Raw genomic sequence first — 26714 nt, forward strand, 5'->3', positions numbered from 1 at the left:
ACACACACACACACACACACACACAGAGCGCCTCGTTCGGCAGAAGAGGAGCCAAAGGCACTCCTGCGCATGCTCAGAGGGCCCCCCCCCCGGCCTCCAGAGCCTCCCTTGACATCATTTTGTCACAGGCGCGTGACGTCACGCGAGAGGCTAAATGAGGGGGGAAAAAATTGAAGGGCGTGGGGAGCTTGGATCACGTGAGACGGCGGGGAGGGGCCGCGTCCAAACGACGTCGGCTTTCCTTCACCTCAGGCTCCCCAAAAAAAAGGGACGCGGGGGGCGGGACCGTATCACGTGACGGCGCAGTCTGATGAGGGGAGGAGTCACGACATTCAAACGGGCCTGGCCAAAAAGAAAAAAAGGAGGGAAAAGGGGGCGAGGCCTGAGGGCGGATCACGTGCGGGAAGCGCGCGGGGTCACGTCCAGCGACGTCCCCCTCCCGGCACACGTGACGCCCTCCCGCGCGCCTTCGGGGGGGAGGGGGGAGCCCGCGTCACGTGACCGGGAGGAGGGCGGCCATCTTGGTTACAAACACAAACAAGCGGCGAGAGGAGGAAGGAGCGCGAGACGCGGAGCCGCAGAGCCCTGGAAGAGCCGTCGCGGCCTCTTTCTCCTCCTCCTCCTCCTCCTCGGCCCCCCCCGGCCCGCCCCCCCCGCTGCCTCGCCCCCGCCGCCTCGCCCACCAACCCGGGTAAGGCGCGCCGCGGGGTGGTGGTGGTGGTGGTGCTGGTGAGGGAAGGCCTGCGTCGTCATGGGAACCGGGGCTCCCCAACCCCCTCCGCGCCCCCCCCCTCCCTCCCTCTCCGGGCCCGCTGGAGGAGGACGCGGCGGCGGCGGCCTCGGGGCTGCGCTGCCCGCACGGCCCTGCCTTTCGCGCACGTGTGGCCCGTGGGGAGCGGCGCCCCCCCTTTCCCCCCTCCCCCCCGCGGGGGGTGTGGCCGCAGTGGGGGGGGAGGGGCAAAGCTGGGCCCCCCCTGCAGGGGCCTTTTGGGGGGGAGGGGCAGCGCCCTCATCCTGGGAAGGTGAGGGGGGAGCCTGGTGGGGGGGGCATTGGGGGCGAGAGGGGGGGGACCCCCTTTTTCCTCCCCCAGCCCCTCCTAATAGACCGCATGCAATTGGTGGGGAGGGATGGGATGGAGGTGGGGGGGGAAGACACGCCTCTTTCCAGGCCACGTTTTGGGGTCTGGCTGCAGAGGGTGGGAGGTTGGGGGGGGGGGGCTTTGCAAAAGGAAAGAAAAAAGCGCTTTCTTTGGGGGTTGTGTGTTAAAAGCAATATTTTTTGATGCATGGATCAATAATTGTTAACCTGGGATGGTGCTTTTTGTTTCCTGGGGGAAAAGGGTCCCTTCTTCTCTCCCCCCCACCCCCCCAATTTCAAGGGATAGCAGTAGCAGCAGTTAGACTTATATACCGCTTCGTAGGGCTTTCAGCCCTCTCTAAGGGGTTTACAGAGTCAGCATATCGCCCCCAACAATCCGATAGATGATAGATAGATAGATAGATAGATAGATAGATAGATAGATAGATAGATAGATAGATAGATAGATAGATGATAGCAATAGCAATAGCAGTTAGACTTATATACCACTTCGTATATACCACCCCTCTCTAAGCGGTTTACAGAGTCAGCATATCGCCCCCAACAACAATCCGGGTCCTCATTTCACCCACCTCGGAAGGATGGAAGGCTGAGTCAACCTTGAGCCGGTGAGATTTGAACAGCCGAACTGCAGATAGCAGTCAGCTGAAGTGGCCTGCAGTACTGCACCCTAACCACTGTGCCACCTCGGCTCCGATCCGAGGTCAGCACCTCGGATGCTGGTGCTGACCTGGCTTCACCTAAGCCCAAGTTTGCCGGCCTGATGCTGCTGCTCTGAGATGTTGGCTTAGTGGAGGGGGGAGGTTCAAAGGCCAGTGGCTAATGATTGCCAGCCGGTCAGGGGCATGACCTGGGTTTGAACGTGGAGGGTAAACATGGACCCTGGAAGGGGGGGTCCTCTGCAGCGGGAACCAGCTCCCCTCCAGAAGATGCGGCGGCTCCATCAGTGGAGGCTTTTAAGAAGAGATTAGGCCAGTGTTTCTCAACCTTGGCAACTTGAAGTCCAGACATCTTCAAGTTGACAAGGTTGAGAAACACTGTCCTAACCACTGCTGGGGAATTCTGGGAGTTGAAGTCCAGACATCTTCAAGTTGCCAAGGTTGAGAAACACTGGATTAGGCAACCCTTGGTCTGGAATGGGGTAGGGTCTCGTGGTTGAGCAGGGGGCTGGACTAGAAGACCTCCCAGGTCCCTTGCAGCTCTGATAGTCTATAATCCCAGATCAACTAATGGAATGAGTTATGTGTGCTCCATCACTGGAGGTTTTTAAAGAAGAGTCTGGACAGTCACTTGTCTGAAATGGTACAGGGGGTCAGACTAGGTCCCTTCCAGCGCTCTTCTGATTCATTCATTGATTCATTGATTGGGGAAAGGGTGGGCTGGGGGGGGTCTCTCCCTCCCCCCCCTCTCTCTCACACACAGCTAGGAGTTCATCTAGACCTCCAACTCTTTTTCTGTTCCCCTTTCTCAGGGTGCTCATGTAGTTTTATCAGGTTGGCAATGAGATTTGGTTGTTCTGGAAACAGAATTATAGTACAGGTAGTCTTCAACTTAACGACCACAGTTGAGCCCCGCACTGCTGCTGCTAAGTGAGACAGCTAAGTGGGTTCCGCACCGTTTTACCACCTTCCTCGCCACCGTTGTTAAGTGATTCGCTGCAGCTGTCAACGTTAGTAACCTGGTCGCAAAGCGAGGGTGGCTTCCCCTTTGACTTTGCTCGCCGGAAGGTCGCAAGCGGGAATCAAGTGACTTTGGGACGTTGCGACTGTCATAATCGTGAGTCCCTGGTCCTAAGCCACTTTTTCAACGGGCATTAAATGACCTGCATGGTGGTTTTTTTTTTTTTAAAGTTTCAGTTCTGTTTCGTTTCACCTGCTGATTTTTATCCATCTGGCTTGTAGAGTCGGGGAATGGATGCTTGGAGGGTGGGAGGCTTTGCCCTTAGATCTTCCTCTGAGGAAGGCAGAGGTGGCTGTGATGTTGGAGGGGGGGGGGACACCCTTTGGGGTCTCTCATTTATTTCTTAAGCACCAGGCGAAACCCAGATTACTTCAGCCTCTGCTTTCCTACGGCTTCCTTTCACGCCTAATTCCCATGCATTTAAGATAGAACAAATGGTTGTGCAAGATGTATTTATTTTAAATGTGCGTGTGTGGGTCTCCCCCACCCCACCCATCTTAAGCAACTCTGGGTGGTTCGTATCCACAACGAGAGCCATAAATATAAAGCAGCATTATCAAGCATTAAAACCATAAAATGATAACATTCCTGTGCGTTGATTGTGCTGTTAGAATGACCCGGGAAGCAAACTCCACTTGCCCTCTTACCATACTTTCTGTCTCTGCAGCCCTATCCCTGCACCACAGGGAAATGTCAGGTCTTAATGGACTCCCAAGAGACTAAAAAGTTGGATGTGTGTGTGTGTGTAGGTTTGTTAAATTACCGGCATGTGTGTGTGTGGATTTGTAGCATCACTATTCTGAGTTTTGAATGAAAGGTCTATATAAAAATATTCAGGATCTGCTAATAATGTGGATGCCTTTTTGGTTATGCACGCTGAGCCTTTCTCTGTAGAATCCTTTCTAAAAAAAAAATTGTCCTCTGCTTACGCTCAGGAATTGCTTTCAGTATTCCACTATATCCAGTATATGAGGAAGAAAACCAGGTTACATGTTCGGCTGTGGCCGTGGAAAAGATACGAGGGTGATTTGCAGAATGTCAGAAGTGGTTTTTATTTCCAGAAAAGTAACTGGACTGATCTTTTGAGGAGGGAGGGAGGAGGAGAAAAAAAACATTTCTCTTCCTATCCTGGAAGCGTCATCAGTTGCACTGGGTGTGGTGTCAGAGATGGAAGGACAGTTATTGACAGTTGGGATGACTTGGCTATTGCTAATCAGTTCAGCTGCCTTTTCTGAAATAAAAATCACACTTGACCTGGAGGACGGAGAATCTTTGTCGAAGTTTGATTTGCCGAAAGTTGTCAGCCGTATCTGTTGGGCGGCTGCCTTCCGTTTTGAATTCAGGTGTAGGATAATTCTTTGGTATTTGGGCCATCATGGGCACTTGTGTGCCTTACAAAATTGTCAACCCAGGGAAGTGTCCCCTCCATGCTTGTTGATAGGTGGATATGTGTGGAAGCTGCGGATCACTGTTGCAAGGAGGAAATGACCAGGAATTCTCCTGAACTGAAAAGTGCTTTGGGCCCAATTACCTGAGACAGGTGATAGCTGGTAGAAAGGGAGAGAGGTGCTTAATTTATTTCTCGATTTAAACTGAGGGTTCCTGAGTGGGAGAAGGAAGTGTCAAGAGAACAGTTTCTTTTTGAGGTACTTCAGTGCCTCCACAAATACGGCTTTGAATCAGGAGGGACTAAAACACGCAGGTGTGTGTGCGTGTGTTATTTTTATTTTTGTAGCTCAGTCAGGTAAATCTGTTTTTAAGAATTTAAGATCTAGGCAGCTAAGGTGTTATGCCAGCGAGAGTCAAAAGTTGCCCAATGGGGAAGGGTGGGTTTTCTGTGACACCAGAAGTGAGGGTGCTTGGAGCTGGGACACGTAACACCAATGGTGGTTTGTTAAATTCCTGTAGTGGATGCTGCCGTAGGCAGCTGTGGACTTCAACTCCCAAAGATGCCAGAAGTCCCAAAAATTGGTTGGTGGTTCTTTTCCCCATGAAACTGGAGGGGGCTGCCCCCCCCCCCAGTTAAAGATTCACAGGAATGGAGAGGTTCTCCAGGGCAAAAGAACTAATGTCTATTTCACAGATCCCCTTTCGTGCCTGGGGGATTCCTCCTCACAATCCTCTCAAACCCAGATTGCCCAGTCTGTGCAATCCAGCAGGGGTTCTCCGTCCTTAGCCCCTTTAAGACTTGGGGACTTCAACTCCCAGAGTTCCCCACCAGGTAGGACCTAACTGGGGGACCTGCTTCCCTGGGACGGCCCCTCGGCTATTGGGGGAAACGCTTGGTCGGATCTCCACTTAGCCTTCTCTGCTTTAGGCTGCACAGGCCGTGCTCCTTCAAGCGCTCTTTGTACGTTAAAAGTGTATAACAACTGAGAAGTTCTGCTGTGTAGGCAGATAATTTGTGCTCCAGTCTCAGGGTTGATAGTTGCTCCGTATGAATTATCCCCACATTTGGCTCCCCAAGGAAGGCTGCCGATGGAAGTCTCTCCCTTGCAATTCCGTCGCCTTCTTCTGGCAGAAGAGTCCTGGATATTTTGTAGTGTTCCAGAAATCCTGGGTTGTTTTGCTCAGCCAGGATGGGGCCGCCTGCAGGGGTGCTGCAGGTTGTTGTTGAGTTGTGGGTCCTGGACAAAAACAGGACAAACCTTTTGACTGGGATGATATGAGGTCGTCTCCTGCCTTGTCCAGGGGGTTGGCCTAGAAGACCTCTGAGGTCCCCCTTCCCGCCCCATGAGTCTGTATGTCCTCACCTTTGCTCCCGGTCTTTCCTTGGTGGCTGGGCTCTTCTGGCAGGTGTGTTCAGTCTATGGACGTTAGGAGAACATCCTGGCATTCTGACTGTGGGGCCAGGTAGATAGTTGGCCGTAACAAAAGGTATCCCATAACAAGCTGGCTGGGGAATTCTGGGAGTTGAAGTCCACAAGTCTTAAAACTGCCAACGTTGAGTAACACTGTCCTGGAGCAGCGGTCACCAATTGGTGGTCCGTGAGAATATTTTGGCGGTCCGCAGAAAAACGATTTGCATTTTTTTATATTGCACTCAATCAGGGATCCTCAGACTACGGCCCCTGGGACGGATACATGCAATGAATGCTTGTGTTGCTGCAGAGAGTCTCCCCCTTCGGGGTCTCTTTGTGGGGGTCGGAGGGGGGCAGAAATTCCGACGAGGTCTGCTTTGGCCTCCTGGATGTGAGGCTTTGGGCGAAGGCTGCAGGGAAGTGGCAAAGAGCCGGAGGGCCTCGTTCCAGTGGGACAGCATCATGGCCTGGAACTGGCTGACCACCTCAGCCCGCTGAGCCTCCAGGTGCCCGTACCTGGCCTTGCACTCCCGCAGGTCTTCCCTCTGCTTGGAAAGCCCATGCTCGTAGTCCTCAGTGAGGTGCTTCTGCTGAGCCTCCTTCTCGGCCAGATCCAATTTGAACTGAGCTGTTTTGCCAACTCTTTCTCCTGGGGGCTGCTTAGCTCCAGCAGCTGCTTCCGGTTGGGGCCCTAAGGAGCCCGGGGGGAGGCAAGCGAGGAGTGGCTGGGAGGGCCGAGTAAAAGCTGAGTGACATCAAGTTGGCCATGCCCACCCAGCCACGCCCACCCAGACGGTCATTAGGCAGATCATATTAGTGGTCCGCAGGATTTAAAATTATGAATTTAGTGGTCCCTGAGGTCCGAAAGGTTGGGGACCCCTGTCCTAGAGTGTCTTCATTCAGAAGAAAGGATGGCATAAGCCTCCTTTTGCTGAAGGCTTCCGTCCTTCTCTTGCCCTCGTGCCAGTGCCAGGCTCTCTTCTGGGATGTTGCTCCTTGCTCAGGAATCCAGATCTCTGTAGCCACCAGAACAGCTGCTTCCTTCTTTCCCCAATCCTAATCTTCTTTTTATTTATTTATTTATTTATTTTTAATTTAAAACAAACACAGCATCCTTCTTTACATGCTGTAGAAAGTGTATCAGATGGTTACAAAAGGACTTTTGTGCATCTCTTCCACAGTCATCAAACACAATTCATATTAACTCAAGCATTTTAACTCAAATATTTATACATGTCACCATCATCATATCTCCATTTTCATTTGACTATAATTGTTTAAGTGTCCATCATAAAATATAACAACATTTAATACATAATCACATACTGGCCTTTCAATTACTATTTCTAAAATCTTCCACTAACACTAAATCCTTATGTCCTATTCTAGCTAAACATCCATGATATTTAATAACAAAGTTTTCTAATCCTCCTTTCCAAATTGCTGTTTAAAGTTTACATCCAGTTTCCTTATGTTATACCCATATCTATATATGCATTGTTATTCTTATCCCTCCTTTGACTATATCCTGTATCATAACATTTTCCCCCTAATAATCAAAATTTTAACTCTAACTTGGTTCTTTTTTTTTACCTTTATGTATAATCCAAAGGGATTTCTAATCTTCCTTACATGGGTACCATTCAGTATTCATATCCAATTATACTCATCATAACACTACACATTGTATACATTAGTAACATTATCAATTATTTATTTAAACTGTATCTATTGTCAATAAATTTCACTAAGTTTAACTAGTTTTAAATTATATTCTTCCATCTATCAACCTGTATCTTTCCAATAGGAAAATAGTCTCATATCTTCTGCCATTTGTGGTGCCAGTCCTCTAATCATCTCGTTGATCAACTTTGTATGGACTCCTCTTAGCAACCCCTTGCTTATAAGATCTCTCATATAATCTTGATGCCCTTCTTCTGTTTCCTTAGTCAGCTTTTCTTTGATTGTCAGTAGTGTTATCAATGCTATTGCTAATAAAATTTCTCTCTTTAAATCCATAGATTCTTTGGTTTTTTCTTCTTCTGTATCTTGCCCTCTGGGATAAATTTCCCCTCCATTTAATTCCTTTTTCAGTATTCCACTCTTTCCATTTTCAGAGACAAACCAATTGCCATAAATATCAGCAAATGTAATCTCTTTATATTCATTTTCCACTTTGATTTTTTGAGTTTTAATCATCACGTTTTCCATTCAATAAACATCCTCAACTTCTTCATCATATTTTGCTGTTATATGCTCTAAGACTTCCAGCTTCTTCTCTATCCTCTCATATGTATTTGATAATTTCTGTATTTCTGAAAATATCTTTTGCAAGCTTAAGATTTCTGTTTGCTTTTGAACTTGTGCCATTCTCTCCAGATAACAAACGCAGCTGCTCTAGGTTGGAAGGTTAATAAAATTAAACATAGATCCACAGAAACGTTTTGTTTTCACTTTTCTCTGGTTAAAGATATACTTCAAAGGGACATCTGTATGCTTCCCCTCTTACCACTCTCTATAACCAAGCAGTGAGACCTTGTAGTGCCAAGCCAAAACAATCAGTGAAGGAAAAAAAGTGTTCCATTTCCAATACACAAACTCCAATATACAAATCTTCCAGCCTCCGAGTAGCAGTGTTATTGTTGCAAATTTCCTTATTTCTTTTGTATCTTTTTTGTATTTCAAGTTAGAAAAAAGAGTCCAATTTTTAAATGGGTTAGAAAAACACCCACAGTAATGAAAGAGGAAAATTTTAGACCATAGGTTACAGAGAATAATAAAAGAAAAAATAGATGAAGAAAACTTAATCCATTCGTTTTAAAAGGCTTGCATAAATTCCATCCATGAAGATAGCATTTAAAAAATAAGATAACCACTGTCCAAAACCATTCCAAATTTAATTCTGCCGCTTGATTCTTCTGTTCTCCAATTTAAATTAATTTTAAGTTTTTTATAGGCACTCTTTTTAAAACAGTAAAAGTTCCTCACCAACTAGAAACACTTTCTCTTTTCGTATCCTTCCGTTTTGGAGCCGCCCCGACTTCGTCAGCCTTGGCTGGATTTTTTGTCGCTGGCTTGAAGAACTTCTCTCGCATCGATCAGGGACTTTGCGATGTCCCTGAGGTCAGCAAGACATATTCTTCCTGTTCACCGTCTCTGCGGGACGGTTTAGGTCCGATTGGACCACCCAGCGGCAAAAGTACCGGCTGCGGTCTCGGAGCATGGAGACCGCACGTCCGTATCATCGTGACGCAGGATCCTCGAATCCTAGACTTCTGTGGCGGCGGAAGCAGAGTGGTTAGAGCAGGGGGGGAAGGCATCCCTGTGGGTTAGGCGGAGGAAGAAGATGGTGGGGGCAGCCAGGGCCTCTGGCTTCTGAGCCGAAGGAGGAAACGCTTGGAAGGGCCTGCCAGGAAAATTGCCTAACGTCTCGCTTTTGAAACGATGGGGCAGGACTTGGGGCTGGCCTTCCTTGCAAGACCCGCCTGCCTGCCTCTCGTGCCCCGGTGCCCTCCGTGGTGCCCTGTTCCTCCTTTGGCCCTGCAGTGGGAGGGAGGCAGAAGTGGGCTCCAGGCTATGGGGAGTCAGTCGGCTGAAGTTGCGTTTCTTCAGATTTAAATTTTCTCTGGCACATTGCTCCAGTTAACGGAAGAGCAAGAGGCTTCTGCACCGCTTCGTAGGGCTTTACAGAGTCAGCCTATCAGCCCCCCCCCCCCGCCAAACAATCTGGGTCCTCCTTTTAGCGACCTGGGAAGGAAGGACGGAAGGCTGAGTCAGCCTTGAGCCCGGTGAGAATCAAACTGCTGGCAGTTGGCAGAGTCAGCCTGCATTCCAAGCACTGCAACACCACAGCTCCAAATAGCAAGAGCTGGAAGGGACCCTTGGAGGTCTTCTAGCCCAACCCCCTGCTCAAGCAGGAAACTTAACATTTCAGACAAAGGGTTGTCCAATTTCTTGGTAAAAATTCTCCAGTTGGGCTAGCCATTCCACTGGTTAATCGTTCTGCCAGGAAATTATGTCTCTCAGAAGGACCGTGACGGAGTTGGAAGGGACCTTGGAGGTCATCTAGTCCAACCCCCTGCTCACGCAGGAGACCTATACTAGGGATTCGAACCGCCGACCTTTCTGATCGATAAGCTCAGCGTCTCAACCACTGAGCCACTTCCAAGGTGGAGATTTGGTCTGTTCTCTCTCTCTGCCAGTGGTGATCCAGCATTTAGAAATAAAATTGAAAATATTTCTGCCAGGGCAGAGGGAAGCTTTTAAAGATGGCAAGGGGCAGGGAGATAATGCCTCTTCTGCTTCCTTCTGGAGCAGATGCCCTCAGGGTGCCCCGTTTGATCTAGTGGTCAAGCGCCGGGCTAGACACCGGGAGGTTGGGAGTTCCAGTCCTGCCTTAGCTATGAAAGCCAACTGGGTGATTTTGGGCCAATCACCAGGAGACGGGGAGTTCCAGTCCTGCCTTAAGCCAGCAGGGTGACTCTGGGCCAGTCACCTCCCCACCTCGCAGGGCTGTTGTTAGGAAAATAGGAAGGAGGATTTCCTTCGTTTGCCGCCTTGAGAAAGTGGCTGCTCTTGAGAAACAGGGGGGGGGGGTTCCCTCCCCTTCGGCTCTCCCCAGCCTTCTAAGGCAGGTGTCCGTCTGCCGTTTTAACGCCAGCCTCTCCTCTTTTCCAGAGTGCTGCGGTGACAGGAGTCAAGCCGCCGGGCTTCGTCCTTGGGGTGGGGGCGGCCAAGCCAAACCGCTTTCTTCTCCGGCCACCCCAGGCTGCGGAAGCCGCTTCGGTGGGATCGTGCCTGCTGAGGGAGGAGGAGGAGGCTGACCCTCCCTCCCTCCCTGCCTCCATCCCTCCTTCCTTCCTTCCTCCCTTCCTTCCCTTGCTCTTTCTGCCAGCTTCCCTCCTCCTCCTCCTCCTGCCAAGGGGCAGCACCTGCGCACGGGCTCCCTCAGGTGAGTGGCCAGGTCTGGGTCAGAGGGGGCCTGAGATTATGACGGTCGCTTCCACGGAGCAGCTGCACTCAGCAGCGGCTTCAGTCCTGGGATATATCCCTCCCCCCTCCCTCAATCAATGGGGCATGTGGGGAGGGGGCAGCCAGTAATTCCAAAGACCATAGGATGTTGGGATACAGGCGGTCCTCGACTTACGACCACAATGAAGCCCAAAATGTGTTCCTATAAGTCAGTGTTTCTCAACCTTGGCCACTTGAAGATGTCCGGACTTCAACTCCCAGCATTCCCCAGCCAGCGAATGCTGGCTGGGGAATGCTGGGAGTTGAAGTCCGGACATCTTCAAGTGGCCAAGGTTGAGAAACACTGCTATAAGTGAAGCGGTTGTTAAGTAAATCACGCCCTTTCTTGCCACCCCTTATTAAGTGAAGCGCTGCACTTCAAGTGAGTCTCGCACTGTCGTTAAGCGGATCCGGCTTCCCCCCGTTGACTTGGCTTGTCAGAAGGTCACAAAAGGGGGATCGTGTAACCCAGCGACCGTCGTAAATGCGAAGCCATCGCCAAGTGCCCAAATGTTGATCGCGTGGCCATAGCCACCCCGCAAACCGTCATTAAGCGTGAAAAACAGTCCTAAGTCACTTTTTTCTCAGCGACTTTCCCTTGTGACTCCGGCCCCTAAATGAACGGTTGTGAGGACCACCCGTACCGAGACGCTGGGGAGAGGAGGGTGCAGGCTGGGAGCAGCCCCCACTGCCGCTAGGGACCCCAGGTACCAGGCCCGCAGGTGCCCTCGGGGGCCAAGCAGAGGCGTAACTTGGGGAAAACCAGCATGATTTATTTTGGTCTCTCTGTCTTTTTTTTCCGTTTTTGAGATAAGCCATCGGTCGCTTGCCAGTTAAAAATAGCTCTGGGAATAAAAAAAAGGTCATAAGTGAATTATCAGCCGGGCGGGGCTCAGGTGGCGCTGCCGGTGCCACCCTGACTCCAGGGCAGTGGCCTAAATCACGCAACGCTTCTTTCAAAAACAACCAACCTTCCAGTGATGGGTCTCTGCCAATGCTTGGCCCCCAGAAGGCACCTGCAGGATGGGTCTGGTGGAAGGAAGGGCAGCCCGCAAACCCTCTGGCTTGTTTTGCTCCCCCCCCATCTGGCATCGCCCATTGGTGTCCTTTCCTCTTTTGTAGGCTCCTTGGGGGTTTCATAACACCCCCACGCACGCACACCCAGCCGGAGGGAAAAAATCACAGCTGAGTTTTAAGGTACATCAGGAGGGCAGCCCCCCCCCCTCCTTAAGGACGGGCCATTCTCCCCTCCGCCGGAGCGGCGGGCTCTTCCCACAGGGAGCAGGCTGTCCCCCCCCCTTCCCCCCTGGGGTCCCTCGAGAAATGGGGAGTGGCGGTAGCAACCCCTCTGCCTTTCCCTTGAAGCTCTCCACTGTCGCTTGGGCTGTTGGGGGTCTCAGCGGGGCGTTGAGGAAGGACGTCTTAGCCGGCCAGAGAGCCGCCCCAAGACAGGAGGATGGCCGCCGAGATGCTGAACTTCGGGCCGGAATGGTGAGTGGGGCAATGAAGGGGGGCACAGCCCCGACAGAAAGAGGGCAGCAGGGAGGGGGTGGCGCAGGAGATCCAGGGCCCCAAGGGAAATGGAAGTGGCAGAAGATTTTCTGGAGGGCCCTGTCTTTGCAGGATCCAACCAGAGTCGGTCCCCCGGAACCAAAGTTTTATTCTTCCAAACTTCTGGACTATTACGAAAGAAGTTTCCCTAGTTTGCTAGAATAATAAAAGTAAACACTCTTGAAGAAAAGATACAATAACTACAAAAATAGGAAAAAGAAAAAGTTAGGGGAAAGGAGAAGGAGAAAAGGAATTGAGAGTGGAATTTTTGAGAGCCAAAGAGAAAAATGGTTAAAAGAGGAAGAAAAGAGTTTCATTAGTAGACCCAAGAGAATAGTAGTAAAATTGTTATTGTTAGGTAACTAATAAAGAAATAAAGAAACTGTAGCATATTGTTCATTGTAGAGAAATTGAAAGAAACACTCTCTATGTTTAAATTGAACTAGAAGATATATATTGTTTATAGCAAAATATATAAATGGAGAAAAGAAGAAATGGAAATTTGATGTAACTTCGAAGGGGCAATTGAAGAGATTGTTTATGTAGTAAGAAAAATAAGTATAAAGGTGAAAAGAGTAGAAGGGAATAATTTGGATGAAAGTGAAAACAAAACTATGATGTAAAATGGACTATGTAAAAAGAAAAGACAACACTTGGTTCCTACAATATTATGTATAATTTGTATTAAAATAATAAATCTTGAATTGCAAAGGGAAAAAAAAGAGGATGGGCTAAAATAGAATAGAGCGGGAAGGGACCTTGGAGGTCTTCTAGTCCAGCCCCCTAACAGGAAGGAGACCCTCTACCATCTCAGACAAGGAACTCTCCAGTCTCTCCTGCAAGGCCTCCAGGGACGGAGCGGCCATGATTTCTGGTGGCAAGCAGTTCCACTGGCTAATTGTCCTCACTGTCAGGAAGTTTCCCCTGAAGTCCAAAAGCTCGGAAGATTCAACCTCTGGTCCCAGGCACCCACTCCGGTTGGATCCTGCCACGTTATTGTGGGACACGTAAATTCGCCTTAAATTCATTTTAGGATTTCTTTCCCTCTCCCCTTTTCCTCTTCTGCTACCTGGCCAGGAGTCCTGAGTCCCTGAAGGGGCCCTTCTGTCCCTCAAACCTTCTGGCTGCCCCCTGTCTCGCCTTGCCATGCCACCTTGCCCCCTGCTGCCAAATTCCGAGCTGGGCAAATCTGGCCGCTCACTCCACCTCCTCCTCCTCCTCCGCTCTAGTCTCATGCCGGCCTTCTGCTCCCGCAGGCTTCGCGCACTCTCCAGTGGAGGCAGCGTGGCTTCCCCGCCATCCTCCCCTGCCATGCCAAAGTACAAACTAGCCGAGTACCGATACGGGCGGGAAGAGATGCTAGCACTTTACGTCAAAGACAATAAGGTGAGCCTGGGAATCTATAGGTGCTCGGAGACCGAGCCTGTCTCAGGAGGGGCACCCCTGAGGAAGCCGAATGGGCAGAGTGCGGGTGCCAAGAGGGCACACAGAGGGACCGTGGCTGGATGAGGAATTCTGGGAGTTGAAGTCCACAAGTCGTAAAGTTTCGGAGTTTGGAGACCCCTTTGGTCACACGAGGTTCTGCTCCCCCCCGTCCTCCTGGCAGGTCCCTGACGAAATCCAAGACCGTGAATTCTCCGCCATCCTGGAGGAGGAGCCTCTGCAGCCCCTGGCGTTGGTCCCGTTGACCGAAGAAGAGCAGGTGAGTGTGGGGGCTGGTGCCCTGGGAGGAGGACGAGGGCCTGGCCCTTCCCTTCCTCACCTCTTCCTCTCCTCTTTGGCCTCCTGCAGCGGAATTTCTCCATGTCCGTCAACAGCGTGGCCGTGCTGAGGCTGATGGGAAAGGGGGCCGGGGTGGCCCCCGCGGGGGTCTCCCGTGGAAGAGGCAGCACGCGGAGCCGAGGTAAGGAGGCTTTGGGGGAGGTGGCGGCAGACCCCAAGGGCTGGGCCTTCTCCCCCTTTCCATAAGGGGCAGCGGCCTGCCTCTGTGACGCGCCTCCTGTCTGCCCCCTCCTCGAAAATAGCAGGCCGCGGGCGAGGCGAGAGCGGTTTTTACCAAAGAAGCATCGAGGAGGCGGAAGGCGCAGCCTTTGGCCGAGGAGGGGTCCGCGAAATCCACCGCAGCCAGAGTTGGGATGACCGGTGCGTAGTAGGGGCAGAACTTTGGACGGGGACACAGTGGGGCTGGCCTGCCTGTTCCACACCCTGATGCTCTCCTTTTCCCGCAGAGGGGATCGGCGGTTTGAGAAGCCCATCCGGCGGGAAGGAGGTACGTGTGGGGCAGAGGAGACACCCACCCGGGTGCTTCTCCCCCCCCAGGAGGCTGTAGAGAGGAGGGTGGGGGGGTTCCCGTTGGGGCTGGAGGGTCGTTCGGCCACTTTGTGTCCTTGGGGGAGGCGGCCGTCTCTGCCAAGGGGGAGGGGTGACGGCTGCTCTCTTTCTTAGCCCGTGCCCCCTTTGAGGAGGGGGCTCCCCCCAGCCGCAAAGACTTTGCCCGCTCGGACAGCGACAACTGGCGCACGCTGCGTGAGGAGCACGAGGAGGAGGGAGAGGGCGGCGGCAGCGCGGGGGGCGGGTCAGGAGGAAGCTGGCGGCAGAGCGGGGGGTCCCGGCGAGAGAGCGAGCGCTGGCGGTCGGCCAGCCCAGGTGAGCTGCCCGTGGCGTCTCCTTGGGGCTCCCAAAGGGACAGACCCTTCAGCCGATACAGGCAGTCCTCAAATTTCAACAGTTTGTTTAGTGACCGTTCGAAGTTCAAAAGCACCGAAAAAATACTTACGATCGTTTTCCACACTTATGATGGTTTGCACCATCCCATGGTCACGTGATCCAAATTAAAGCACTTGGCAACGGACTCAATTTTTTGAGGGCTTGCACATGATTCTCCTTTTGCGAACTTGTGACAAACAGAGTTGATGGGGAAGGTGGATTCACTTAACGACTGGGTTACTAACTTATCCATGACAAGGATTCACTTAAGAATTGTGGCAAGCACGGTCGTAAAGTGGGGCAAAACTCGCTTGATGGCAGAAACGATCGTAGGTCAAGGACTACCTGCAGTCTCAACAAACTTCTCCCTCCCCCCAGATGGAGGGCCTCGTTCGGCCGGCTGGCGGGAGCACGGCGGGGACGGGCGGCGGCGGAAGTTTGACTTCGACTTCCGAGAGCGTGAGGAGGAGCCGCGGGGGGGACGTCGCCATCGGCAGAGCAGTGACAGCTTTGAGGAGGAGAAGGACGGGCTGCCCGAGTGGTGCCTGGAGGATGAGGAAGAGGAGATGGGCACCTTTGACTCCTCAGGGGCATTCATGTCCCTCAAGGTAGGGGCTGCCCCCCCTTCTTCTTAACCAGGGGTGAAATGCTCTGATGTCTGCCATTGTTTCACTTTTTGCACAGATGCTCACCAAATGGTGCTGATTGTCGGAACTACTGGTTCGCCTAAACTGGTAGTAAAAAATTGTGCGGCACAGCTGATCGTCAGACAGCTGATCATCGGAACCAAACCGGTGGTAAAAAATTCTACCGGTTCAGGTGAACCGGTAGCATTTTCTTTACTTCTTGTTCAGGCCAACCGGTAGCATTTTTTTTACTACTTGTTCAGGTGAACCGGAAGCATTTTTAACTACTTGTTCAGACGAACCGGTAGCATTTTTTAACTACTTGTTCAGGCCAACCGGTAGCATTTTTTGATTACTTGTTCAGGTGAACTGGAAGCATTTTTAACTACTTGTTCAGACGAACCGGTAGCATTTTTTGATTACTTGTTCAGGCGAACCGGTAGCATTTTTAACTACTTGTTCAGGCGAACCGGTAGCATTTTTTTTTACTACTTGTTCAGGCGAACCGGTAGCATTTTCTTTTCTTCTTGTTCAGACGAACCGGTAGCATTTTTTTTACTACTTGTTCAGGCGAACCGGTATGCATTTTTTGATTACTTGTTCAGGCGAACCAGTAGCATTTTTTTTACTACTTGTTCAGACAAACCGGTATGCATTTTTTGATTACTTGTTCAGGCAAACTGGTAGCATTATTTACTACTTGTTCAGGCAAACTGGTAGCATTATTTACTACTTGTTCAGGCGAACTGGTAGCATTTTTTTTAATACTTGTTCAGGCGAACCGGTATGCATTATTTACTACTTGTTCAGGCGAACTGGTAGCACTTTTTTAACTACTTGTTCAGACGAACCGGAAGCATTTTTTAACTACTTGTTCGGGTGAACCAATAGCATTTATGTACTACTTGTTTGGGCGAACCAGTTCGAACCAGTAGAATTTCACCCCTGTCCTTGACACACAGGCAATGCCTTGAGTACTTGGTCTTGTGTGGATTTAGCTTACGGTTGGGTAGCTTGGGGGGGGGGGGGCTTGTGAAGCAGGCAGGCCGAGCTTGTGGTGTGACATCCCTCTGAGGATCTCCTTGCCCCCCTTCTGCAGAAGAGCCCCAAAGAGCTGTTGTCGGAGGAGCAGGAGCTGAGTTTCCAGCCGCTGCCGGAGGAGCAAGAGGAGGAGGAGGAGCAGGAGGAGCAGCCCCCAGAGGCCACGGAGGGCAACCCCAGGGCCAGCAGGGAGGTGCCCATCAGCCCCACCACTGTGGAGAGGGCAGAGAGAGGTGAGGGCAAGGAGAGGGCCGGCGGGGGCTGGGGGCAGAGGGCAGCCCCTGGGGGTTTGGAAGCTGAGCCCTTCCCTCCCCCCCCCCAGATCAAAAGGACTCCCGGCCTGGCCCAGAGGAAAGGAAGCTGCCGGCTCCCCCGGGCACCCCCTGGCAGCCCAGCCCTCCCTTCGTCCCTCTTGCCGCCACCACCAACGCCACCGCCAGCAACTGTGAAACCCTTGTGCCGGGGAACTCTTCCAAAGCAGAGAAGCTGGCGCTGCTGCCCTGTGGCAACCCGGAGGCAGAGGCCCTGGATGGTAGGTGGCCCTGGCAAAAGGGGGGCTGAGCAGGCGTCGCATCTCCTGCCCGTGGGAGGGGCTGGCACAGGTTGGGCGGAAGGGGGGGGCTCTGGAGCCCAACGGAGGGGCCACCTGTGCTCTGAAACCCTCTCGCTCTGCGCCTCCCCAGGGGACCCGGGCCCTCTCGGCTGCCCAGCCCAGCCCACCCCTGCCGCCCTCTCTCCCCTCCCCGTGGCCCCGCCTGCTGCTCCTGCTGCCGAATTCACGGTGGGCGACAACGAGGATGAGGACGGGATGAAGCACCTGCAGCAGGTAAGGATGCTCTCCTGGGTGAGGGTGGCTCTCCAAGGGTGGCCATGGGATTTGCCAGCAGAGGGCGCTCTCTCGCCTCCTCTCCTATGCCAGGAGGGAGGGGCCTTGGCCTGGCATCCTGCAGGGGGGGTTTGCTGGGGCTGTTGGTGATGCCAGGGGGGCCCAAGTAATTTTAAGACCCCCCCCCCTTTCCTCTAAGTCACCTTGCAAGGGAGACAGGCAGCATCAAAATATGAATTAAATTTAAAAGTAATCAAATAAGTTAATAACAAAAATAATAAAGCAAGGCCTTAAGGGGTGGAGGTAGCCAGGATCCACTTCTCTGGTGGGTCGCCTGTTCTGCTTTGGATTGGGGCACCCCGGCCAGACCCCTCGCCTCAATTGCAGGGAGTCCTCACTACAACGGCCATAATTGAAGCCAAAATTGAGGTTACTAAGTGAGGGATTTGTTAAGTGGGGTTTCTCCCATTTTACGGCTTGTCGCCCACAGGGCGGGTCCCCGCGGGGTGACTGTCGGGACTTAAGATCCAGGTCATAAGTCCCCTTTTGCGACTCTGTCCTAACTGGCCGTAAGTGGTCGTAAATCGAGGACTACCTGAATGGCTCTCCCCTTGGGCCTCCCCCAGCCTTGTCTTTGCGGGCTTCGTCCCCAGAGGCAGTGGTGGCCTCTGGGACCCTCATCCTGCCCCTCGTCCCCTTCTGCCTCCAGGAAGCAGAGAAGATGGTGGCCTCCCTGCAGGACAGCTCCCTGGAGGAGGAGCACTTCGGCCAGGCCATCCCCGAGCACCGCAACACGGCAGCCGCCTTGCCCCTCTCCCACGAAGCAGCCATGAAGTGGTTCTACAAGGACCCCCAAGGGGAGATCCAAGGTGCGCCCCCCTCCCCTCCCCCTGAGCCCTGGGGGCTGGAAAGGGCTGGCTCTGGGGCTCACTCACGGGCCCCTTCCTCTCTCTCTCTCTCCCCCCCCCACCAGGACCCTTCACCACCCAAGAGATGGCCGAGTGGTTCCAGGCCGGCTATTTTGCCATGTCGCTCTTGGTGAAGCGGGGCTGTGACGAGGGCTTCCAGCCGCTCGGAGAAGTGATCAAGATGTGGGGAAGAGTGCCTTTTGCGCCCGGTCCATCCCCCCCACCGTTGCTGGTGAGCGTAGGCTGGGGGAGGGCTGGGCGGGAGCAGGTAGGCGCCTGGCCTGCTTTTCCGGGTCCCTCGTTTGGCAATTTTATGTTGTGGGTGGCAGCTTTACGGTGCGTGGACTCCAACTCCCAGAATCCCCCAGCCATCAAGGGCTGAACAGAATTCAGCCCCGGTCGGACAAGAACAAATGTGGCCAAACAGCTTTATTGGGTTTTTTTTTTTTTTTTAATGAGGGTAGCTTTCTTCATAGATGGTGGGAACGTGGTAAACATAATATATCTTGACTTCAGCAAAGTAAAAAAAAAAAAGAGAGAATTTGGGGAGTTTTGTTAATGTGCCCAGGTTGAACCCCCTGCTGTAAAGTTATTGTTTTAAAAAACTAGGAGAAGCCGTGCCAAAGGATGCCAATCCCCAGGGGTCTCCTAGATCAGTGTTTTTCAACCACTGTGCCGCGGCACACTAGTGTGCCGTGACATAGTGTAAGGTGTGCCATGGGAAAATTACTTTATATATAGTCTATATAGGCACAGAGTTAATTTTTTTTAACATTTTCTAATGGTGGCGTGCCTCGTGATTTTTTTCATGAAAAAAGTGTGCCTTTGCACAAAAAAGGTTGAAAAACACTGCCCTAGATCACAAGGATGGCGAACCCGCTGGGTCATGCCACCCTTGCGGGATGTTTCACGGCGGTTTTCCCCTTGGCGGAGCTGGGGTGGGCGTGGCCCATGCGACCCGCGTGAGATTCTATGCATTGAGGATATCCGAGCTTGGCAGTTTTAAGACTTGTGGACTTCGACTCCCAGAATTCCCCAGCTGGCAGGGGTTTCCCAGAATTCAGCACGGATAGGAGAAGACCCAACACAGCCAGACTGTTTATCCCATTTTCAATACTGCCACTTTCTTAATAGAAAGTGGGAATGTGGTTGACATAATATATCTTGACTTGGGCAAAGTGGGGAATGGGGGGAAGAGCCAGCTGGGGAATTCTGGGAGTCCACAAGCCTTTAAAGTTGCAAGGTTGGACACCCCTGGTTTATGTAGTCTGCTCTTCATTGAAGCCAGTGGGGGACTCGATGGCCCCCTTCGTTTAGAGCAATCTCCCCCACCCCACCCCCCAACCAATGGAAGTGGGGCATTGAAGCAGCATGGCATTTCTTTGGTCCTGCCTTGGCTCGCGTGGGGAGGGGGCTCCAGGGTCCCTTGCAGGGAGCTCCAGGGTCCTGTCTTCATGCAGGGGGTAGGTGACCCCCTCCTCTCGCCCCTCCAGGGGAACCTGGACCAGGAGCGCCTGAAGAAGCAGCAGGAACTGGCGGCCGCCGCCATCTACCAACAGCTCCAGCAACAGCAGCTGCTTCAGCTCGTCAACAGGTACCCCTCTCCACCCCCACCTCACCCCCCCCACGCCAGGGAGAAAGTGCACCCCGGGGCTGCCCCAGGTGGGCCAGGGGGAGGGAGCAGAGGAGCCTGCAGCAAGCGCGGGTCTTTCTGGGGGGAAATGTGGCCTGTGGGACCCCCGCCTGGCTACTCTGCCTTGCTCTTGCAGCCGGCAATACTCCCAGTGTGCCGCCCAGCAGAAGGTGGCGTCGGGGGATCTGAGCACCTTCCTCCAGCAGCTGCAGGCTCTCAAGCCCAGGTGAGGCCCCTGCAGCCCCCTCCCCAGGTGGACTCCCTGTAGGACCTCTAATCGGTGGGGGGGGCTTCCTCTGAGGAGGAGTTGCAATTGAGGGACAGGGAAGCCGTACCTGCGGGGAGGGGGGCGACATTTGGGGGCCTAGGCAGCTTTTATCCCTCCCGCCTTCTCGCTTCTCTTCCAGAGCCGGGGAGCAGGGCATGATCCCCTCCATGAACCGATCCATATCTGTGCCAGACACTGGGTCCCTCTGGGACACACATACCTCAGCCTCATCGCAAGCAGGTCGCTGACGGGCGGGGGGGAGGGAAACCTGCTTGACCGGGGGAGGGGGGGTTGCGTCCTGGGATCCCCAAATGGTCACAGCTGGAGTCCCTCGCCTGGACCAGCAGGGCTGGCAGACGGAGGAAAGGAAGGCTGCTGGGCTTTGGGGTCCTCTCTGGGTAGGACCCTCGTGTCCCCACGGGGGTGGGGGGGCAGAGCCCTTGTAACCGGCTCTTCTAGAGGGGAAGACGTGGACAGAGGGAGGAAGTGGGGCTCAGGATGAAAGCTCTCTCTTATGTTCTCTCTCGTTCTCTCTATCTCATTCCCTCTCTTGTTCTCTTCTCTTTTGTTCTCTCTCATTCTCTCTTGTTCTCTGTTCTCGTTCTCTTGTTCTCTCATTCTCTCGTTCTCTCTCTTGTTCTCTCGCGTTACCTTTCTCTCATTCTCTCCTCGTTCTCTCTCTCTCTCTTCTCGTTCTCTCTCATTCTCTCTTGTTCTCTCATTCGCTCTTTCTCTCATTCTCGTTCTCTCTCATTCTCGTTCTCTCTTGTTCTCTCTCATTCTCTTGTTCTCTCTCTTGTTCTCGCGTTATCTTTCTCTCATTCTCTCCTCGTTCTCTCTCTTCTCATTCTCTCTCTCATTCTCTCTCATTCTCTCATTCTCTCTCTCTCATTCTCTCTCATTCTCTCATTCTCTCTCGTTCTCTCTCTCGTTCCCTTCCTGGGTAACTTCGATTTCTCCTCCAGGCGGTGAAGCCAGTTTGTGGGATATTCCAATTAATTCTTCAACTCAGGGTCCGATCTTAGAACAACTTCAACTACAACATAAAGTGAGTTGATTCACTCCCCCCCCAACATTCCCGGAGTGGCCCTCAGAAGGGGGTAGCCGGGAAGGGCCTCCCCCCACCCCCGGTGACCCCCCCCTGTCCCCCTCTCCTTCAGCTGCAAGAGCGCCGAGGGGCTGAACTCAGGGCGAAGCGGGACGAGGACGAACGGAAGCGGCGCGAAGAGGAGGAGCTCTACCGGCGCAAACAGGCAAGGGCAAGTGCCGGGCGGCCCACGGCTGAGAGGGGATGGGGAGGAGGAGGGAGGGTCTGCGTGTGGGGCCCATTCCGGCCCAGGGGGAGGGGGGTACCTCTAAAGGAGAACCTTTGTAGCTCAGGGTTGAACTGAGGGGTCCTTGGGGGTCCTTGTTTTATTACCTGACTAGGTAACATCATCTGTGCTAGAAGGGAGGAGGGCTTGGGAGGAGGAGGAGAATGATGACTGTGGGGTCCTTGGGGGTCTCGGAGCTTGGAAGTTTCCTTGCAGACGTTTCATGACCCAGCTAGGGAACCTCATCAGTGCTAGAAAGGAGTGGAGGCTGCTCTTGCTTTATATTCTGCTGGCTTCCCCTGGGTGGTCTCAGTTGGTTCCTGGGCAGTTTCCTTGATTGTTGGTCTGGTGTTAATTTTGGTCTGATTGCTGGTGCGTGTGTGTGTGTGCGTTTTGGCCTCTTTGTTCCCTTTTTCGGCGGGTGGATTGTCTCTTCTGCACAGGATGCAGATCTCCTTCATGGGAGCCTGTGGGGGGCTGGCTGGTGAGAGAGGGCCCACACAGACAGGGGGAGGCCCTAGAATGGAAATGAGAGCAGCAACCCCCCCCCTCCTTACCTCCTAGCACTGATGACGTTCCCTAGCTGGGTCGTGAAATGTCTGCGAGAAAACAAAGCCCTTCTGAGAGCACCAGGGACCACCCGGGAAGATTCCCGCCTGGGTAGTGGCTTCTTTGGGGAGGGAGGGGGAAGGGGGGGGAGTCTGCCCGGCCATGAGCAGTCTGGCCTTCCTCCCTTCAGCTGCCCTCCTCTTCCTCGTGGGGCCAGCAGTCCGTCAACGCCTCTTCCGGGCAGAGCAGCTTCAGCCTGGCCGACCTGCAGAAGCTGGGAGACAGTCGGACCTGCAGGGAACTTCGGGAGGAGGTGAGCCCGGCCCCCTCCGGCCTCCCCCCCACCCTCCCCCTAGGGGCCTTGGGCAGAGGGGTGGGATGAGCGCCGGAGACCCTTGCCCATCTCTCTCTCTCTCTCCCCCAGTGCCGCCACCAGGAAATACTGCAGAAGCTCCTGCAGCAGCAACAGCAGAACACGCAGCCCCTCTGGGGGGGCCTGGCCAAGCAGAGCCCCTCCCTGAAGGCCCTGCTGGAGTTGCAGCAGGAGAGCGACAGGCACCTGCAGAAGCCGGCCCAACCCCGGGGTCAGCAGCGAGCGGTGAGCGACCCCTGGACGAGCAGACCGGCTTTCAGGGAGCGGGAGGAGGGGTTTCCCTGCAGCTCCTCTGAGAAGGAAACCAGCCCACCCACCCTCTGAGTCAGCACCAGGCTTCCCCCCCCCCCCCCCCCCGGTCTCCTGGCCTACTCTCACACCACCCACCCCCTTGCTCCTGCTTGCAGCCCCCTCCCCCCCAGGTCAAGAATGTCAGGGTTCCAGATAGCATCCAAAATTAAATCAGAGTCCGAGGCAAAGTATTGCTCCAAGTTCCCAATTTATGAAGAGAGCCATGTTGGCACATCTGGGGAAACCCGAATCCGAAAGCTTCCCGGTTCTCCCCACCCAGTTGGAAGTTCAAGATCTTGCAACCCCACCCACCCACAAGTCCATCCCACGGTCCAATCTCCCACTCCATGCTGGCAGTTTCCACCCATCCAGTTCCATCCAGGTGCAGAGGTGCAAACAGAAAGGACGACCTTGGTTTTCTAGAAAGAATGTTGTTATGGCTACCTAGCGTCTAACTCCGTACAATCCCATTTCCCCACCATAGAAAAAGCATCGTAGAATAGTAGACAGTGTGGCAGGCCGAAGACCCACAAGAAAAGATGGCTGCAGGCCTGACAAAGGGGACCTTTGGTGGGGGGGGGCTTGCACCCGAGGACAGCCCCCGCCCTTTACCTAGCGGGTGTGTGCTGGGAAGGGACCGTGCTTTAAGGAAAGGAACCGTTTCAGGGCCTGGAGAGACTCCCCATTGGGCTTCCTGCTTTAGGGGTCCCAACAGTTTTTTTCCCCCCTCGGTTGACGCTCCCCAAAAGCTCTTGGTGACCCCTTTCCTCTTTCCTGCCCTGCTAGCACGGCGGACACGGTCTGAGCAGCCTCTCCTCTCAGTGGGCTTCAGACGTGGGTTCGCTGTGGGGGGGCCACGAGAAGGCCGCCCCCCTCGGCCTCTGGGAGGAGAGCATGAAGGGCCCCGGGCCCCTCGGCCGCAACCTGGGCTTGAGGAATAGCCGGAGCAGCCCCTCCCTAGGGTGAGTTGGTCTCCACGGGAGGGGTGGGGGTGGGGACAGCGGAGTTGCCCCCCCCCTCACTCATTCTCTCCCTCCCCCCCATCCCTGTCTCCCTCTCCCAGGGACGCCTACTCCATCTCCAGCCGGCAGAGCAGGAAGAAAACCGACGAGGAGGAGAAGCTCCTGAAGCTGCTGCAGGGCATCCATAAACCTGCCCAGGACGGCTTCACCCAGTGGTGCGAGCAGATGCTGCACGCCCTCAACGCTTCCAGCAGCCTCGATGGTACCTTGGGGGGGGGAGGGGAAGGGGGGGTCTCCAAGGGGGAGGGGTCTGCGGGCGGATCCGATGGGAGGCTTACGTGATTCGGGAGGGAGGCCTCGTTCAAAGCCACAGAGGGGGGGTGTCTCTCCTGGGGAGGGTGACTCCCCAGCCGGTGTAAAGAGCAGTTGCCTTGTGTCCCCCCCCCAATCCTCTCCCCCCCCCAGTGCCCACCGTGGTTGCTTTCCTGAAGGAGATGGAGTCGCCCTACGACGTCCATGACTGCATCCGCTCCTGCCTGGGAGACACCCTGGAAGCCAAAGAGTTTGCAAAACAGTTCCTAGAGCGCCGTGCCAAGCAGAGAGCCAATCAGCAGCGACAACAGCAGCAGCAGCAGCAGCAGGTGAGAGGCGCCTGCCAGGGGGCACAGGAAGGTGGGGGGGGACGCAGGTGTGCTTCCCCCAGCAGTGGTTTTCTTCGGGTGGGTCCGTCTGCGGATCTGAGGCAGCTCTGCCCCTTTGGATGGGCACCTGCCCTGCCGGCCCTTTCTCCTCCTGGCCTTCAGGCCGCTCCAAGGACACCAGGCCCCACCTTGCAGCTTCTCTCCCTTTGCTCCCCCTACCCAACAGGAGGCCTCGTGGCAGTCGCTCTTCCCGGCCAACCACAGCCCCAAACCGCCATCTTTTGAGAACAGCCAAGCCGTGAAGATCAAGAGGCGCCCCGTGATGCTGCATGCAGACCCCAGCATCCTGGGTGAGTGAGGAGAGGGCTGGGACACGGATGCTTCCGGGGAACTTGGGGGGGGGAGGGGTAGGGGCGCTTGGTTGGGAGGAGCAAGTGGTGGCCTAGCTCTGCCCTCCTGGCACTGGGGGATGGCGGAGCAGCTGCTCCCTCTGTCAGGCGCTTCCCTCCTCGCCACAGGACAACGGGATGACCCAACGGTTCCGTTTAATTATTTAAAGTAGCTTTAAGAACTATTTTAGGAGTGATGCATCAGCCTAGAGGGGAAACTCTCACCTCACAATCAGGAGGCTGTGAGTTCAGTCCTAGGTAGAGCCCGATATTTCTCTCTCGGCACCGTGAGAATATATCTGCTGAACAAAACTCCGCCCTGGCAACAGGGCAGGCACCCGGCCAGTAAACACTCTTCTAGCTCCATTCAGTCGCCCAGACTCCACCCCCGCAAGGGATGATGGGCTCGTTAAATGAAGATGATGAGTGAAAACTTTATTTTAGTTTTTGCAATTTGCAATTTCAATTTTGTCCTTGCTTTGGGACAAGATTTCTTACGTAATAGTCTTAACTCGTCCCGCAAGGGCTTGTCCCGGGTCGAGCTGTGGTAGACGCTCCGCTCCTTCCTTGCAGGCTACGCTCTTCATGGCGCCTCCAGCGAGCTGGAAACGGTGGAGGACTACTGAGCCCCTCCCTCCTTCCCTCCCTCCAGCCGTGGGACCCCCGTCCACCCTGCCGCTGCTGCCTTGATCTCACCCATTTCAGTTCCAGCTGAGAGTGCCCTGCTGGAGGGGCCTACCCCCCCACCACGAGGCAGGGTTTTGGGGGCCGTCCGGGCCCCCCCGGCGAGTGAGCGCGAGGATCAGCTGGGCCAGGCCAGACCGGAAGGAAGGCTGTTGCGCACTTCATTCCTTAAAAAAAGCACCTTAAACAACGCCCTCTTTTTCTGCCATGCACTTTATCCGAACTTTGGTGGTGTTTTTTTTTTTACAGTGACTTGTTACAGATTGAGAAAAAAAAAGGAAAAAAAAATTTTTTTTTTGAAATTGCGAAAGATTTTTTTTTTAAAAAAAAGCTTAAGAAAAACCTACAAAAAGTTTTATCTTTAAAAAAAAACACTTATTTTTCACGTATGTTTAAAAAAAAATGTGAATGGTAAATTTCACAGAAGCTTGATATAAAAAAGATTTATAAAAGAAAAAAAAACTTGAAGAAATGCACTTAGAAAAAGGATCTTTTTATATATATAAAAAAAAATTGTTTGGATAACTATAGACAACAGATGTGTAAATATTCTACAGACTCTTCTCGATCCGCACAGTATATTTTCTCTTACAAAGAGGCCATTTTATAAGAAGTTTTTTGTTTTTTTCCTCGTTTTTGGTTTTTGTCGAGTTCTTTTTTTTAAGAAAATTGCACAAAAAAAAAAAGCCTCCCTCCTCGTTTTCCTTTTCTCCACCCCACCCTGGACGTCACAATTTTCTATTGTGTTTGATTAAAAAAAAAAGAGGAAAAAAAAACACAGAAAAAAAAAAGAGAAGAAAAAACAACAACTTGCAAAAAGAGGAATCTACACTACTGTTGAAGCGGGTCGCTCCTCCAAGAAGCTGCTTTGTTCTCCAAGCCGATCCCGGATTCCGGCATCTCCTAGATTCTCCAGGAACCTTTGGGGAGCCCCCTCCCTCCCCCTCCCCCCAGTGACCCTTCCCCCTTCTGGCCAGTTCCTTCCTCGTCCGTCTGTCCTTCCGTGGTGTTGCTCACGGCGGGCAGTTCTTCTCCAGCGACCGGCGTGTGGGTGCACACTTTTTTTTTCTAACAAAGGAAAGCAAACGCCGGATGTTGTGAGTCTCCACGTTTCTCCGGGCCCTTCCCCTCCTCCCCTCCCCGTTTCGTGCACGGATGAGAATCATGAATCGTCCTGCGGGTCTCCCGCCCCGCGGCATCGACGGTCGGAGCGCCCTGTGCACCCAAAGCCAAATTTGAATGTATCCTACTTGGGTGACACTTTTGGCTCCATGCCTCCCTCCCAGCGTTGTCAGCTATGGTGCTGCTCCCCTGGGCACAATTGTTGTGTGTGTGTGTGTGTCTTGTGTGTGTGTGAAAAAGA

General features: G+C 53.4%; 1 protein-coding gene across 4 annotated transcripts; it reads left to right on the forward strand.

The window, feature by feature from the left end:
- Positions 1–497: 497 nt before the first annotated feature.
- On the forward strand, positions 498–25648 carry GIGYF1 (GRB10 interacting GYF protein 1). Of its 4 annotated transcripts, none has more exons than XM_032237209.1 (28): positions 498–691; positions 10258–10531; positions 11713–11787; positions 11956–12081; positions 13398–13527; positions 13748–13843; positions 13933–14044; positions 14166–14283; positions 14370–14410; positions 14587–14787; positions 15226–15455; positions 16573–16747; positions 16837–17046; positions 17198–17340; positions 18050–18209; positions 18314–18516; positions 19742–19842; positions 20018–20107; positions 20289–20389; positions 21115–21197; positions 21310–21408; positions 22202–22324; positions 22436–22609; positions 23462–23637; positions 23739–23899; positions 24103–24278; positions 24502–24628; positions 25241–25648. In XM_032237209.1, the coding sequence occupies exons 4-28, from the start codon at positions 12047–12049 to the stop codon at positions 25291–25293; spliced, it is 3318 nt and encodes a 1105-aa protein (XP_032093100.1). In that variant the 5' UTR covers positions 498–691; positions 10258–10531; positions 11713–11787; positions 11956–12046; the 3' UTR covers positions 25294–25648. The 4 variants fall into 4 exon arrangements, with proteins under 4 accessions (XP_032093100.1, XP_032093102.1, XP_032093101.1 ...); XM_032237211.1 differs by having other exon boundaries at positions 21310–21402; XM_032237210.1 differs by having other exon boundaries at positions 24505–24628; positions 25241–25647.
- The last annotated feature ends 1066 nt before the right edge of the window (positions 25649–26714 follow it).

Source organism: Thamnophis elegans, chromosome Z, assembly GCF_009769535.1.
Source record: "Thamnophis elegans isolate rThaEle1 chromosome Z, rThaEle1.pri, whole genome shotgun sequence".
Lineage (NCBI taxonomy): Eukaryota > Metazoa > Chordata > Lepidosauria > Squamata > Colubridae > Thamnophis > Thamnophis elegans.

Coding starts and splice junctions, on each gene's coding strand:
- GIGYF1 (XM_032237209.1), top strand. CDS start 12,047: ATGGCCGCCGAGATGCTGAACTTCGGGCCGGAATG. Junction 14,411..14,586: donor GCCCATCCGGCGGGAAGGAG/GTACGTGTGGGG, acceptor TCTCTTTCTTAG/CCCGTGCCCCCTTTGAGGAG. Junction 21,198..21,309: donor AACTTCAACTACAACATAAA/GTGAGTTGATTC, acceptor CCTCTCCTTCAG/CTGCAAGAGCGCCGAGGGGC.